The following is a 12,235-nucleotide window of genomic DNA, read 5'->3' on the forward strand; positions in this document are numbered from 1 at the left end:
CAATATGAAAATGCCCAGAGAGACAACCTAGGACAGCACAGTTCTCAAAATAATCCCACTACCACCACCCCACCACCACTTCGGGGGAAATACTTCAAAATCTCCATGCTGGATGACCACAGTCTCGCCTCCACACTGCACCCCAGGACTTAATCCCCGTAATGAGAAAAGGAACAGCTAAAACCACCTCATGGCTTCTCTCCTGGGCTCCAGGGACAGGTGTGAGGGCTGCACGGGGTGATGGCTACCAGGCTGAAATGCTGGTGCGGAGGCAGTCCCACACCATCTTTGGGTAAGACTCATACACACAAAAACCAATCCCATGTTGTTGCTGGAAGCCACTGAGAAGCAGATGTTTTACTTTTCTTCTTCTGGATGTCCCCAGTCCATGGTGGAAAGAAAGAAGGGAGGACATCTTTTATTTATGCAGACTCCTTCTACCTTATATACGCAATCAAAACTCCTGAAGGCTTTCTATGTTGCTCAAACCAAACAGCAGCAAAAATACAAAGCACAGTGGTAACACAAAAGGGAGCTAAAGCAAAGCGAAAGAGGGAAGAAAAGCACAAACCAAGGAAAGAGCCCAAATTTTGTACCCGATGCGTAGCAAACTGTACAGTATATACATCTTCATCATGTATTATCCTCCCAGAAGAGCAAACAAAAAGAGCTTGATAACACAGAGGGAGGGAAAAAAATATACACCCTGTATTGTATTTACCATGGAGCAAGCAACATGTTTATACACTAGTATCTATAACTTAATGCTGTGTAACAGCATTTTTTTTTCCATTTCTTTCAATTTACAAAACAAAATATCGAGAAATAATCTAATCATATTGCTCTTCAATACACTTCTGTAGACAAGTAAGACTTGAAGTTAAACTTCAGCAAACCTCAGCTTTTGGGAGCCCACAAATGGCTATGAAACTCCTCTGCTCCAGTCAGTCCTTGGTAGTATTACCATGTGCTGCTGTAATTAAGTATATAAAGGTGCTATATATATCTCTATATCTCCCATGTACAGACAACGTGTGGTGGGAAGGCTTGCTGTAGGCATCGCTGGAGCTTAAGAGATGGGTTAACCTCATGTACAGCAAATTCGTTTCCATGTTCCATGCATCTTACATTTACTTCATGAAAATGAGGACACAAATAGGAAGAAAAGGAAAACTTCAGTCAAAATACTGCTTTAGAAGCGCTGCAGCAGAGGCCAATGTCCTTCAGTTACAGAAACCACTGAATTTCCCTTTTTATCTTTTCATTTTTTTTTTTTTTTTTAGTCAAAATAAATCTCAGGGCTAGCGTACAAAGTGCAGGACCGACCCACTTGAGGAAGCGACTTTAAAACTGAGTTACAACGGCACCATTCCATTCACCAACTGGACCTTCATCTCTTGAAGGCTGTTCATTATCTTCTTCTGGTGACCAACAAGTGTCACTCCCAGCCGCCTCAAATCCCTGTGGGAGAAAGCAGATGTTGGTTCCAGGGGCCTCTCAGGTACACGCCGCCACGCACACCACGCACCACATGCGCCGATGCTGCTGTCAGCGCCTACTTCTTACCACTGGCAGCTCCCGAAGCCAAGTTTAGTTTTCACTATTTTATTTTTTGTAATTATTATTATTTTTAATGGTATCTCAGAGAGGTGACAGAATTTGACTGAGATCACCTCACTGGCCAAGAAGAAAAGCTGGACAGCAAAGTGTCAGCACCACTTTTAGCCAGGACTCTGCTAGGTGTGAAGAGTCCTATTTTCAAGAGAAAAGCTATGTAAGAAAGCCTGTGTTGCAGTTTCCTCTTCTTGGAAAGGCTGGTATTTCATCTTGGATATAAGCAGTGAGAAGTGAGGTAAATCCATGCTTCCTTCCTCTTCCGAAGAGGCAAAGCCAAAGATTCACAAACCACAATCCTAGAGCTAATGCCTACAGAGAGCTGAAAGGCAAAAGCCTCTGGAAGAGCCACCAGCCCAATGACCCTCTAAAGTCAACATGAACTGGCAATGCAGCTCCCCTCTGAGCCTTTGCACATCTTCCCATAAGCCCATGTTTGGTTTTGGGGGGGGTAAATTCTACAAGCCAAAGGCATTTGTGTTAAGTCTGTCTACTGGGCGGCCATTACAGAAAAGCTGTAATATAAACCAGTTCATGTGAAAGGCAGGATTAGGAGGAAAGATTTGTTTTCTCAGAAGCTCAGCCCTCTAAAATTTAGGTGTATAGATGAAGATAATCACCAAGCCACATGTCGATGGCACGAAAGAGGCACCTCCAGGCGACAATTTATCCCATCCCAAGACAGAAGTGGGACAAATTGTCCCCTGGGGATACTCTAGCAGGACACTGGGTGGTCAGAGTCAGTGACACACGTAAAGCCAGGCAAGGCCATAGGTTATGGCAGAGTATAGCTTTAGGGATTCCTTTCTGCAGGGAAAAGTGTTAACAAAGAAATTGTATCAATAATATCTCAGAAGAAACATTAAGAGAGGTCCATCTGTGTTTCCAGCACAAGACACAGAGACTGTTAAAGAAGCAGTTTGTCTTAGAGGAGACATGGTGTTTTGTCTTAAGACTTTCACTAGAGAAATATCAGCCCCTTGCTTTCTACCTCCAGGATGGACTGAATAAAGGATGTTTTTCAAGTAGGGCTTTACAGTTTTGTAAACTGCACATGAATCCCAGAGCTGCTGACACCCTGTGACAAGTCTTTGAGGAGAAAGCTCTCCACTGAAAGCCAGTGGGATGTGACCTTCTCAAACACAAAGGTGCTTTTTGGAAACCACACTGACCGGGCTGATGTGTGCAAGGGCCGGAGATAGCCAGCAGCACTCAGGAGCCCAACCACCACCTGAGACATACTGCAAACCTGGCCTACACCTAACAGCATGGCTGCATGCTGGAGTGCAGGCGAACTCATGCAGTTACCACCAGAACACTTTCATGTAATGTTGTGTGAGCTACCTATGAAGGTGCACCTCTCTCAGCAGCTTCACACTCTGGACAGAGTCCTGTGTGAATACAACCAACCACTCATGTCCAAAACTTATATAGATGTACATTGCTTCAAATAAAAAGCAATCCTGAGTGAAGGCTGATACACCAACACATAAGGTGATTGAAGCCAAAAGCTAGATCTGTTGTTCTCCAAAGACTGTCACACTTCCAGCCTTTTGATTTGGAAAATACCAGATATTCTGCTTCAGGCTAAACACTTCATTTGATTATCATACTCTTTTTTGGCAATGCAACTTGACGATGCCTAGGGGAAATAACAATATAAGCAGCAAGGGAGGTCAATGAGACACATTAGCAATGTTCCTTAGCTGGCAGAGAAAAGGCAGCAGTACATGCAAAAGGTGTCTACCTTCTCAGGGGGACATGCTTTCAGTTCTGCCTCCACTGAATTGTGAAACTAGTTCAGCAAGTCATCTTAATAATAAAGGAAAATGTAGTAATGCTATTGTTACATGCAGTTTATTTTATGTACACAGCACAGTTGGAAGTTCACACCAAAGACCAAAAAGCCACCCAAACCAACCCAGTATAGGACCTGATTTTAAAAGAGCCAATATCCATCTTCCCCCTGCTGGGTGCTGCTCTGTTGGCACTTTTTGAAAATTCAGCTTTCTTTTCTTTCAGGTATCTAAAGTTCAAGCTGAACTCTTTTGAAAATCCAGCACCATGTATTTCAGAGATGTATTGTTTCTGACAGTCTTGCACGTTATGCAGGAAAAAAATAGCTTGAAACTTTGAGAAAGGCATGTACATCTTGGCATTTTGCATCACCTTCATCAGCCTAACAAAAGACCCCAAACTACACAGAATTCCCCTCACCACTTACAGTATCCCCTTAACTCAATATCCTTGAGGTGTGGCTCATGATTACAAAAGAGAAAGAATTAAAAAGACTTTCTAGGTTCAATCCATTAGCTGCTCACCAGGGGATCCAGTCTAATTTTTCTTTTTTGAGTATCAATTCTCTCAAACGCAGAGCCACCAGTCAAAAGCACAGAGACTCCTCAGAGAGAAGAAAAAAAATTGCTACTGTGGGGTCTTTCACCTCCACAAAAGATGCACCAGAAGACAACAGTTCCCGAGCCAGATGCTCACCTAGAATAAATTAGCAGCTTTATTCAAAAGCCACCTCACACATTGCGAAGCCCGCAACAAAACTTACAAAACACTGCCTAGAGAATGCACGAGCTTTAATTCCTTCTTTTCAAGCATGTCTTACAGCATGATGCACACTTCCATAGAGTTCTGAAGGACTTAAAGCAGTGCAAGGCAGAAGGCAATTTAAACAAAATCAGGTGCACAAACCAGCTGGTTTTGGGACAAACCTCCCCCCTCAACAAGCCCCAACTTCTGTGCTTAAGGGTTGCAAAACATCTGTTCTCAAGGTCCAGTGTAGAGCTGCCTGGCTCACCTGAATGCAGCCAACTGGTAATTTCAATGAGATGTGTGTGGCTATCTACTGGGGCTTTGAAATAGAAATGTGCAATTCCCTCTAAGAAAAGGCACAACTAAGACCCGTGGACAAACAAGACTCGAGATAAGGACCCAGGCTGCACCTTGCTGTGCAAGTGATCTGATCACCAGTGTTGGGTTTTGTGTGTGCTGCTGTGGCAGCAGCACGAGGCCATGGAGATACGTGCACCCGTGTGCTGTGGTGTCTCCCTGCTTCAAAATACTTGACCCCCCACCAAGCAATCAGACAGCTTTTATTTTTGTTTCAGGGATTAGTTTTCCCTTTTCATTTGTCTTTCATTTACATAGGGCTGAAAATGGCAACAGGCAGGAATCCAAATTACTTGCCAACAGAGTACTAAGAAGCTGACCTAAGTTGACCAAAAAGCCAAGGAAACAAAAGAGCAAGTTGGTGTCGACTCATCCAAACCAGCCTGTATACAGCTGCACACATGCCGTCTTTTACCACCGCCTTGCACAGCAGCTCAACTGCGATATGCCAGGGACAACACAGTATCCCTTTCCCTGCAGTATCCTCCATTTTCAAGGGTTGAATTCACAGTCTCCACGTGGTAAGAAATATATTTAAACAATTTTATTTACAAACAGAACTACTTATACACCATGGACCAGTTTGTCAAACACAGTGTAGACTAGGACCGGTATGCCACATCAAATACAACCCTCCTCATCAGCCAGTTAGTCATGCAAGCAAAAGGGCCACATTCCTGGAAGATCTCAGTGGCTGGCACTAGTCAACCTACCACAGATATTTTGTATTTCGTCTCCTATCCAGGCCAGATTTCAACACCCTTCTTTAGGTGGTATAACTCTACAATTGCCTCATCAGACTGCGACTACTCACAGAGTTAGTTGTCAGTTTGAATAAGCGATAAGAAGAAACACCTCAAAGACCTTCAGGAGATGCTAAAGAGAGAGGAATCCACTTGCTAGGGACTTCAGCATGAGATAAGGACTTTTTTTAAGAGTTCATCTGCTCTTACTCATTATTCCCATCCTAATTGATTACGAGATGAGGACTGGTTTGTTCAGAAGCAGACGCAGTATCACAATCTCAGGACTGAGATTTCAGGTTAATAAAAAGCATCAAGAGCAGGTGAACTCTTAAACTCTTCATCCAGTATAACTTTCAATAAATAATTTATTTTATTTTAGAAGAAAAAAAAAATACAATGCAAAGCAACACAGCACATATTACAAATATTCAGAGTTCTTCATCTAATAACAAACAAGAGGGTGTCCTGAGATTCAGTAAGTACAGATCTTTCAAAAGGTGGAAGTATGTAGTCCACATGGTTAATAATTGGTCCAGTCAATGGTCAAACTGAAACTCATGTCATGGATCTATCTATTCTTGAGTATTGTCCTGGTAAAGTTATTCTTGCAGTGGATTGAAAGAGGTCCAGACACACTCAAAGTCACTAGCTGGTCCACAAGTTTAAAGAGCAGGTCTGATCCACTGGAAAGGTTGCCTTCAAGTCTGATATCCAGTTGGAAAGAGGGGGTGGAGGGTGAGGCTCCACTTTTCACAAGGTGATTCGTCCCTTTGCAAGAATTAGAGCTAAATGTAGAAATCACTCTTTGTTTGAACACATACATTTTCAGGACTTTGCTTAAGCAGGCAGAGCTCAGGACTTGGGGCGATATTTTCACCAGTTTTAGCTTTTTTAATCTTTTGCTTTCAGAAAATTTGTCACTAGTACTACTCTTTTCTGGAATAAATGCATCCAGCCATCAGCTTGGAAAAAAGCAGGGCAGTAAGTGGGATTCTGCTTTGCATGTGAGGGGGGGCAGAAAGGGTGGCAGAATTTAAAAGAAGTGCTGAACATCTACCATTTCAACCAGGTCCTGTAAAAAGGCCACAGGCTGGATGCCCACAGTCAGCAGTCCCATCAGCGTTATGGCCAACACCTCCTACAGTGATAGTAATTTTTTTCAGAAGGTTTTAGGAATTCTTTACATTAATCATTTTTTTTCCCTGCCTTTTCTGGCAGCAATTATCCTCTTCTCCTTTCTCCATTTGATTTCCACATTTGTCTCCTATGCAGTTTAAGTTTGGAAAAGATCATTTTGGATGGTATTTGGAGGCAACCTCTTAAATTGTAAAGAATGTTTTACTGATGTCATTTGGGGAAAGCAAGCTACTTTCAGATGTTCCGTTCATCTTTTCACCTGATCCCCCCAAGTCCCAGCTCTGGAATATACTGAACAGTTGCCTCTATTAAAAATGACAAGGAACATTTAACCAAAATTCTCCTTTGCAGAGTACAAAATGGTTTGTTGCTCCCTTTTGCAGGGAGAAAAAAATTAAAAGCTCCAGAAAACCAAACCCCCCAATATATTAACCTTTAAAGAACTTTGCTTGTTGCAGTGTTTATGTTCTGGAGAACCCATGAGTCTCAGCTGAGCCCACCCAGGAGCCACCCTTTGTTGACTTTAAGGGCAATCTATCAGTTTACATCAGCCAGAGCATGTAGTTCAGGTTTTCAACATGGGACACTTTTCCTCTTAAGCCGCTATGGTGGTTTCTCCTTTTTTAATAGATGAAAACTTAGTCTTTGTCTTTGTTTACTATATCTGAGAAGGATGAGAGAAGTCTTGATTTGGATGCTTGGCTGGCTTTTTAATAAACCTTCCACAGTTATCCCAAAATCGATCTGAGTGGGGTCAAGCCTTTATGCAAAGGTGTGTCATCTGAGTTGCTCAAGAACTAAGCCTGACTCATGCATCTTTGCCCAAGGCAGCTGAGTGGCGGGGGGTGGGGAGAGAGGGGTGGGATTTATCTACTGGCACGGGTATCTAACTATTGGGAGTTAGTTTCAACATTTTCATTTTCAACTGAAATTCAAGATGGATTCATGAGATGTGTCCTTTTAGCTTAAAAAAAACCAATCCACAAACAAAACTCAGAAGCTCCCCAGGCTCTGAGGCATCAGCTCCACTGCATTGCTCTGCTGCTGTAAAAGCCCTGAAGAAAGCTGAAGCTGAGCAGCTCAGACGTGTTGTCTCCACTGGGACTAGTAAAGGCTAGAGCAGGATGACACTTGTGCTATACAGAACATACTGGGACCTGGTGAAGAGTGCCTTAGAGGCAGTTTGCAGCTGGTGAGGGTCAGAGCATCTCTGGCAGCCATAATCTTATTTAAAGACTTTTAAACCAACTTGCCTTTCTGGCTAGAACTGTACAGATAACGGATTTCTTGGTTCACTGCCAACTGGAAAAAATATTTTGAAATACTTTTTGAGTAGCCTGAGAAGATTTTGAGGGATACTTTTAAAATTTCTGGAATACTAAAGAGTATGGAAATATTTAAAATTTTAAGTCAAATTCATGACATAATTTCACAATCTAAAATGTTGCACTCAAGAAAATGATGGGTTTTGTCAGCGGGATAGGATGCTAAGACTGTGTCAGCACAGGGGGATGCTAAGACTGTTTAAAGCTGCATGAGTAAGTAAACTTCTACTTGACTGTCAAAAACAACCATTAATTTGGGGTCGAACCCAACATTTCTCTCACCCAAACCAAAACATTTCAATTCTGAGCATTTCTTTTAGAGCTACTGAATTTGCATAAAACTCTAAAGAGGAACAAACTGGAAGCTTTATTGAGACCTAATTTTCTTCTTTAATTCAGCCAAACGGCAACAAGTCTGTGATATAATTTAGACAATCTTCATTTTCTACCAGAACTTGCACTGGTTAGAAGTGTGAAGTGGCACAGCAGAGGGGAATGTTCCAACATTTTCCTTTTCTTTTAAATTACTGCCTCGTCCTATCCCTCCTCTTCCCACTCAGCCTCCATCTGGGTCTTTCTGCTGCATGGACTCTGACCACCCTGGGGATGGACCTCTTTCTTGGTCAGCGTTTGTAGATCACCAGTCTAAATGGAGCCCTGAAGCCTGGATGCTTCTGGGCACTGCCATATCAGATGAGTAGGTAAGGAATAGTGGAGTCCTCAAAAGCCAAAGTAAGACGGCATATAAATGCAGTATTAGGCTCAGAAATGGCATGTAAAGGTCTCAAGGCACACAGAAAAGGATCTCCGTAGAAATCCATGCACCCTAAGGTGCATATCCAGGTGTAAGGGATAAATATTGGTGATATGAATGGAGCAAATATCTGAGTGAGGGCAGGTACATACATGGAGGGAGTGCAGCAGTGTAATGCAAAACTGAAATCCATGGAGATGCTACCGACCTGCATCATGTGCAAAGGACCTCCTACCCTGTATAGTGAGCTTCAAAGCAAGCCCTGTGGCAGACAGGAGAACTGCTGTGGTTCTTTGGAGATTTTTGTTTTATTCCTAACCCTCAGCATGTATTCAGTATGTGCACTGGCAATTTGCGTGTGGTCAGAGGAGCCACAACCTCTTCCAGAGCAGCACAGAGCATAATCCTTCCCATTCTGCCTTAGTGCCTGCACTAAACCAACCTCAAATTAATCCAGCTAGAAAGGTAGGCTTTGGCTTGAGTTTGAGTACGTGTCAGGAGGAAAGTACAGACACAATTACACAAGCAAGGCAAGCAATTCAAAGTGGAACATACCAAATTAGCAGCCTTAAGGTGTTTACCAAGTCATTTGAATGCTGTCACGCCACTGGTAGTCATACCCATGTGCAAAAATTAAAGGCACATTCAGATGGAAGAGTCATGGCCAGGGAGCCTGTCCCCTAGAGCTGTGGGTTTGCTGACACTCTTCTGTTGGCATCGGCTGTATCTGTGCTTACTTCTGTTAATGCTGAATACTGTTTCTTGCCTTACTGGACTTGACTGTTCAGATTGACTGCGAAATCCGCTAGTCTGGTGTAAAGCCAGTATAACTCAGCAGGGACTCCAGCTCCTATCCATTTACTAGTAGGGTGGGATTTTTATTTGTCAATAACCCCAAATGATCAACTGCTATTATGTTGAGAGGCACTTATTCAAACTGAAGCATTAATTTCTGTGAGTAAAGGAGCCAAAGAAGTGACTGTTAAGTTAGTGACTGCCAATGTAGTGACTGTTAAGTTTTAGTCTTGCCTGTACTTGTTATCATCAATACAGATGCTAAAAGAAAAACTGCTGACTGCAAAGGGTAACGGTTTCCTTTCTGCAGCATTATCCCTTCATGCTTTTGAATGGTTTGTCTTCCCACCCTCTAAAATTCCAGAAAATGAGGTGAGAATGGTGTGGGCACTACTCACTCTAGGGTCACCTGAGCCACAGCATCCATCGAACTGTATCCATTCTCCATGAAGATCTCCGTGTATCGGCCCATTTTGATGGCTTCCAGCCACTCACCCACTGACCTGTAGGCACCGCTCCCGACTGGACTGTGTTCTACCAACAGATTTGATACTCTAAAGACAAATGAAAACATAAAAGCAAACAGAATCAGTATTGAGATGTACCCAATGTGACTCAGTTGCTCACATTTTTATATGGTAAAGGTGACTCTTCCGTTGTGTTTTCAGTGATTGCTGCAGCCTAAATCCTACCAGCAGGCTTGATTCACTGGGTTTCAAACATCGTGTAACTTCACCCACTTTAGAGTCTGTTCCTGCCATTTCTGGTCCTCACGGCAAGCAGAAAGAGGAGAGGACTAACATCTATCCCCGATACCTCTTGCCAACAAGCAGGCTCACTCTTACTTCAAAGTCTTCCGTTTCACTCTTCCCTCTCTGTTTTCCTCATCCTTCTCCTTTAAAGCTCATAATTAACTTAAGACAGCCCAGAGCCTAGAAGCTGAAAGCCAAATTACATTTCCCAGCAGTGGCCATCAATGGCAGGCTGCTGTTAACACTTCAGGGGCTGCCTCAGCAGAGTTGGGTGGGGATGTTGGACACAGACAGCATCCGACGAGCCCTGCAGAGAGCAGCAATGCTCCAACCATGAATCCAGAGGTAGACGACTGCTCCTGTACCCTTGCTCAAGGCCTCGCTGCTGCAATTGCAACCTGCTCAGTGATGCCATGCACGGAAGAAACAATTCAGGCAAATAACCCTTCACCGCAGCAGAAATACAGATACCGTAGCTGGCACAAGCAACCCATGACGCATACAGGCCCACCACCCTGCTAATGATGTGCAGAGAGCAAAGAGGGCTTATGCAAGATCAGCCAGGAAAGAAACTAGATCTGTCCCTTGCTTTATAAACCAGGACATACAGCTAACGTAAGCCTTGCATAAAGATTACTACCCACAGGTATAAAACCACCATGTTTTCTGGGTCAGCCTCTAATGGTGAGAATTATACTTAAAAGACTTTCAACTGGAAGGAGAGCTGGGATATTATATTATTATAGCACTTCGGGAACCTTCATATATTTTACAAGCATGTTAGTATTACTTGTTTATTTAATAGCAATGCTGAAGGATCCAATAAAATGTGAATACTTGCAGTACCAAGAACATAATGGCTTCCCATAACATTTTATACACATAAGAAATTCAAAACTCCTAAGTAATCATAATGAGGAGTGGATTTTCATCACTAATGTCAGGAGGTACCTACTGATATGCACATGCTATAATGTAGAGAGTGACTTCCTCCCTTATTTGCATTAATGAGAATTTCCATAAAAAATACATTACATATATAAAAAAGTCCTTTACGGCTGCTGTATGTTGAAACTATGATTCATTTGGAATTACTATGGTCTGAGCATGGCAATCTGTGACTACAGAAACACATTCCCAAAGCCTTGCTGTTCAGGTGCTCCATCCACATCGAAAAACCCCACAGAAGCTCTGAAAAGGAAAGGTTTGGAATTGCATGGACCTGTTCATGGAATAAAACATGAGGAAGGTACTTAGCAGCTCAAAGAAATGGCTTACTGCCTATTTTCCTCTTTTCTGGCATAACAGTTTGGTATAAAAGAGTGCATGAAACACTGTGTAACAGGCCTGGAATATTACTTGTTCTAAACTGAAAATAAAAGAGGAACATCACATATTTTATGCTCTCATACAGCTTTTCCTGCAGGTTTGCTGGGACCGACACTACATCTAATTGCTAATAAGAGTAATTTCTTCTTCAGATGGTAAATAATGCATGTAAAATAGCTTGGTGAATCAGATCTACCTTTTATTTAAATATTAACATAGATTTCATGTTTCTTTTCTTCCAGTGCATGAGATGCCATGCACAGAGACATGCCAGCACAGGGATGTGAAGTCGAGCAACAGCAGGTGAGATGAGCCACATGCAGCTGTGCAAGACTCACTCAGATGGTGCTCACAACAGTACATCTGCCTGGGTCCACACTACCAGTCCAACCTCATCTCAGATCCCTTTCATTCCTGTCCAAGGAAAATGATGTGTCTTTTTTTTCCTCCTCAGAGAATAAGCTTTTCTGAAGGGCCTCTTCCAGTGTAAATCAGGGGAATTCCACTGCCATCAGTGAAGCAGCAATGATTTATATTCATCACTCCTTCATGACCTTGCAAGGGACTGAGTGATTAGCAACACAGATGGCTCAGAAGTAATACTTGTGTCCCTACCGTGGAAATAGAAAAAACCTCTCGAAGACTCCAGTATGTTGGAGACACTGTTACTAAAACTCATTAAAAAATATTAATCTCTCTTGATTAAAGTGCAGCTTTATTTCATGACCATGTTTAACTTATTGTAGCCATGTAGCTATTCACATTCATGTTTAATTGTGCACCTGCTGTTCTATTAACTTAATGTGGCTTTAGTAAATAGTTTGTGTAGAACTTTGGGAACCACAGAGATCCTCTTGTGATTACCAAGACTGTCACAACTGG

At 42.6% G+C, this 12,235-nt stretch overlaps 1 protein-coding gene across 1 annotated transcript in view; it reads right to left on the minus strand.

Moving 5' to 3' along the window:
* Positions 1–412: 412 nt before the first annotated feature.
* Positions 413–12,235, minus strand: part of EPHA5 (EPH receptor A5) — a gene marked incomplete at its 5' end in the record, with an annotated part of 81,372 nt that continues 69,549 nt past the window's right edge. Inside the window, 2 exons of the mRNA XM_010016364.1 lie at positions 413–1,461; positions 9,671–9,826. Of these exons, the coding sequence (XP_010014666.1) occupies positions 1,356–1,461; positions 9,671–9,826 (262 nt within the window). The remainder of the gene's footprint in view (positions 1,462–9,670; positions 9,827–12,235) is intronic.

Source organism: Nestor notabilis, unplaced genomic scaffold (genome assembly GCF_000696875.1).
Source record: "Nestor notabilis isolate BGI_N333 unplaced genomic scaffold, ASM69687v1 scaffold10966, whole genome shotgun sequence".
NCBI lineage: Eukaryota > Metazoa > Chordata > Aves > Psittaciformes > Psittacidae > Nestor > Nestor notabilis.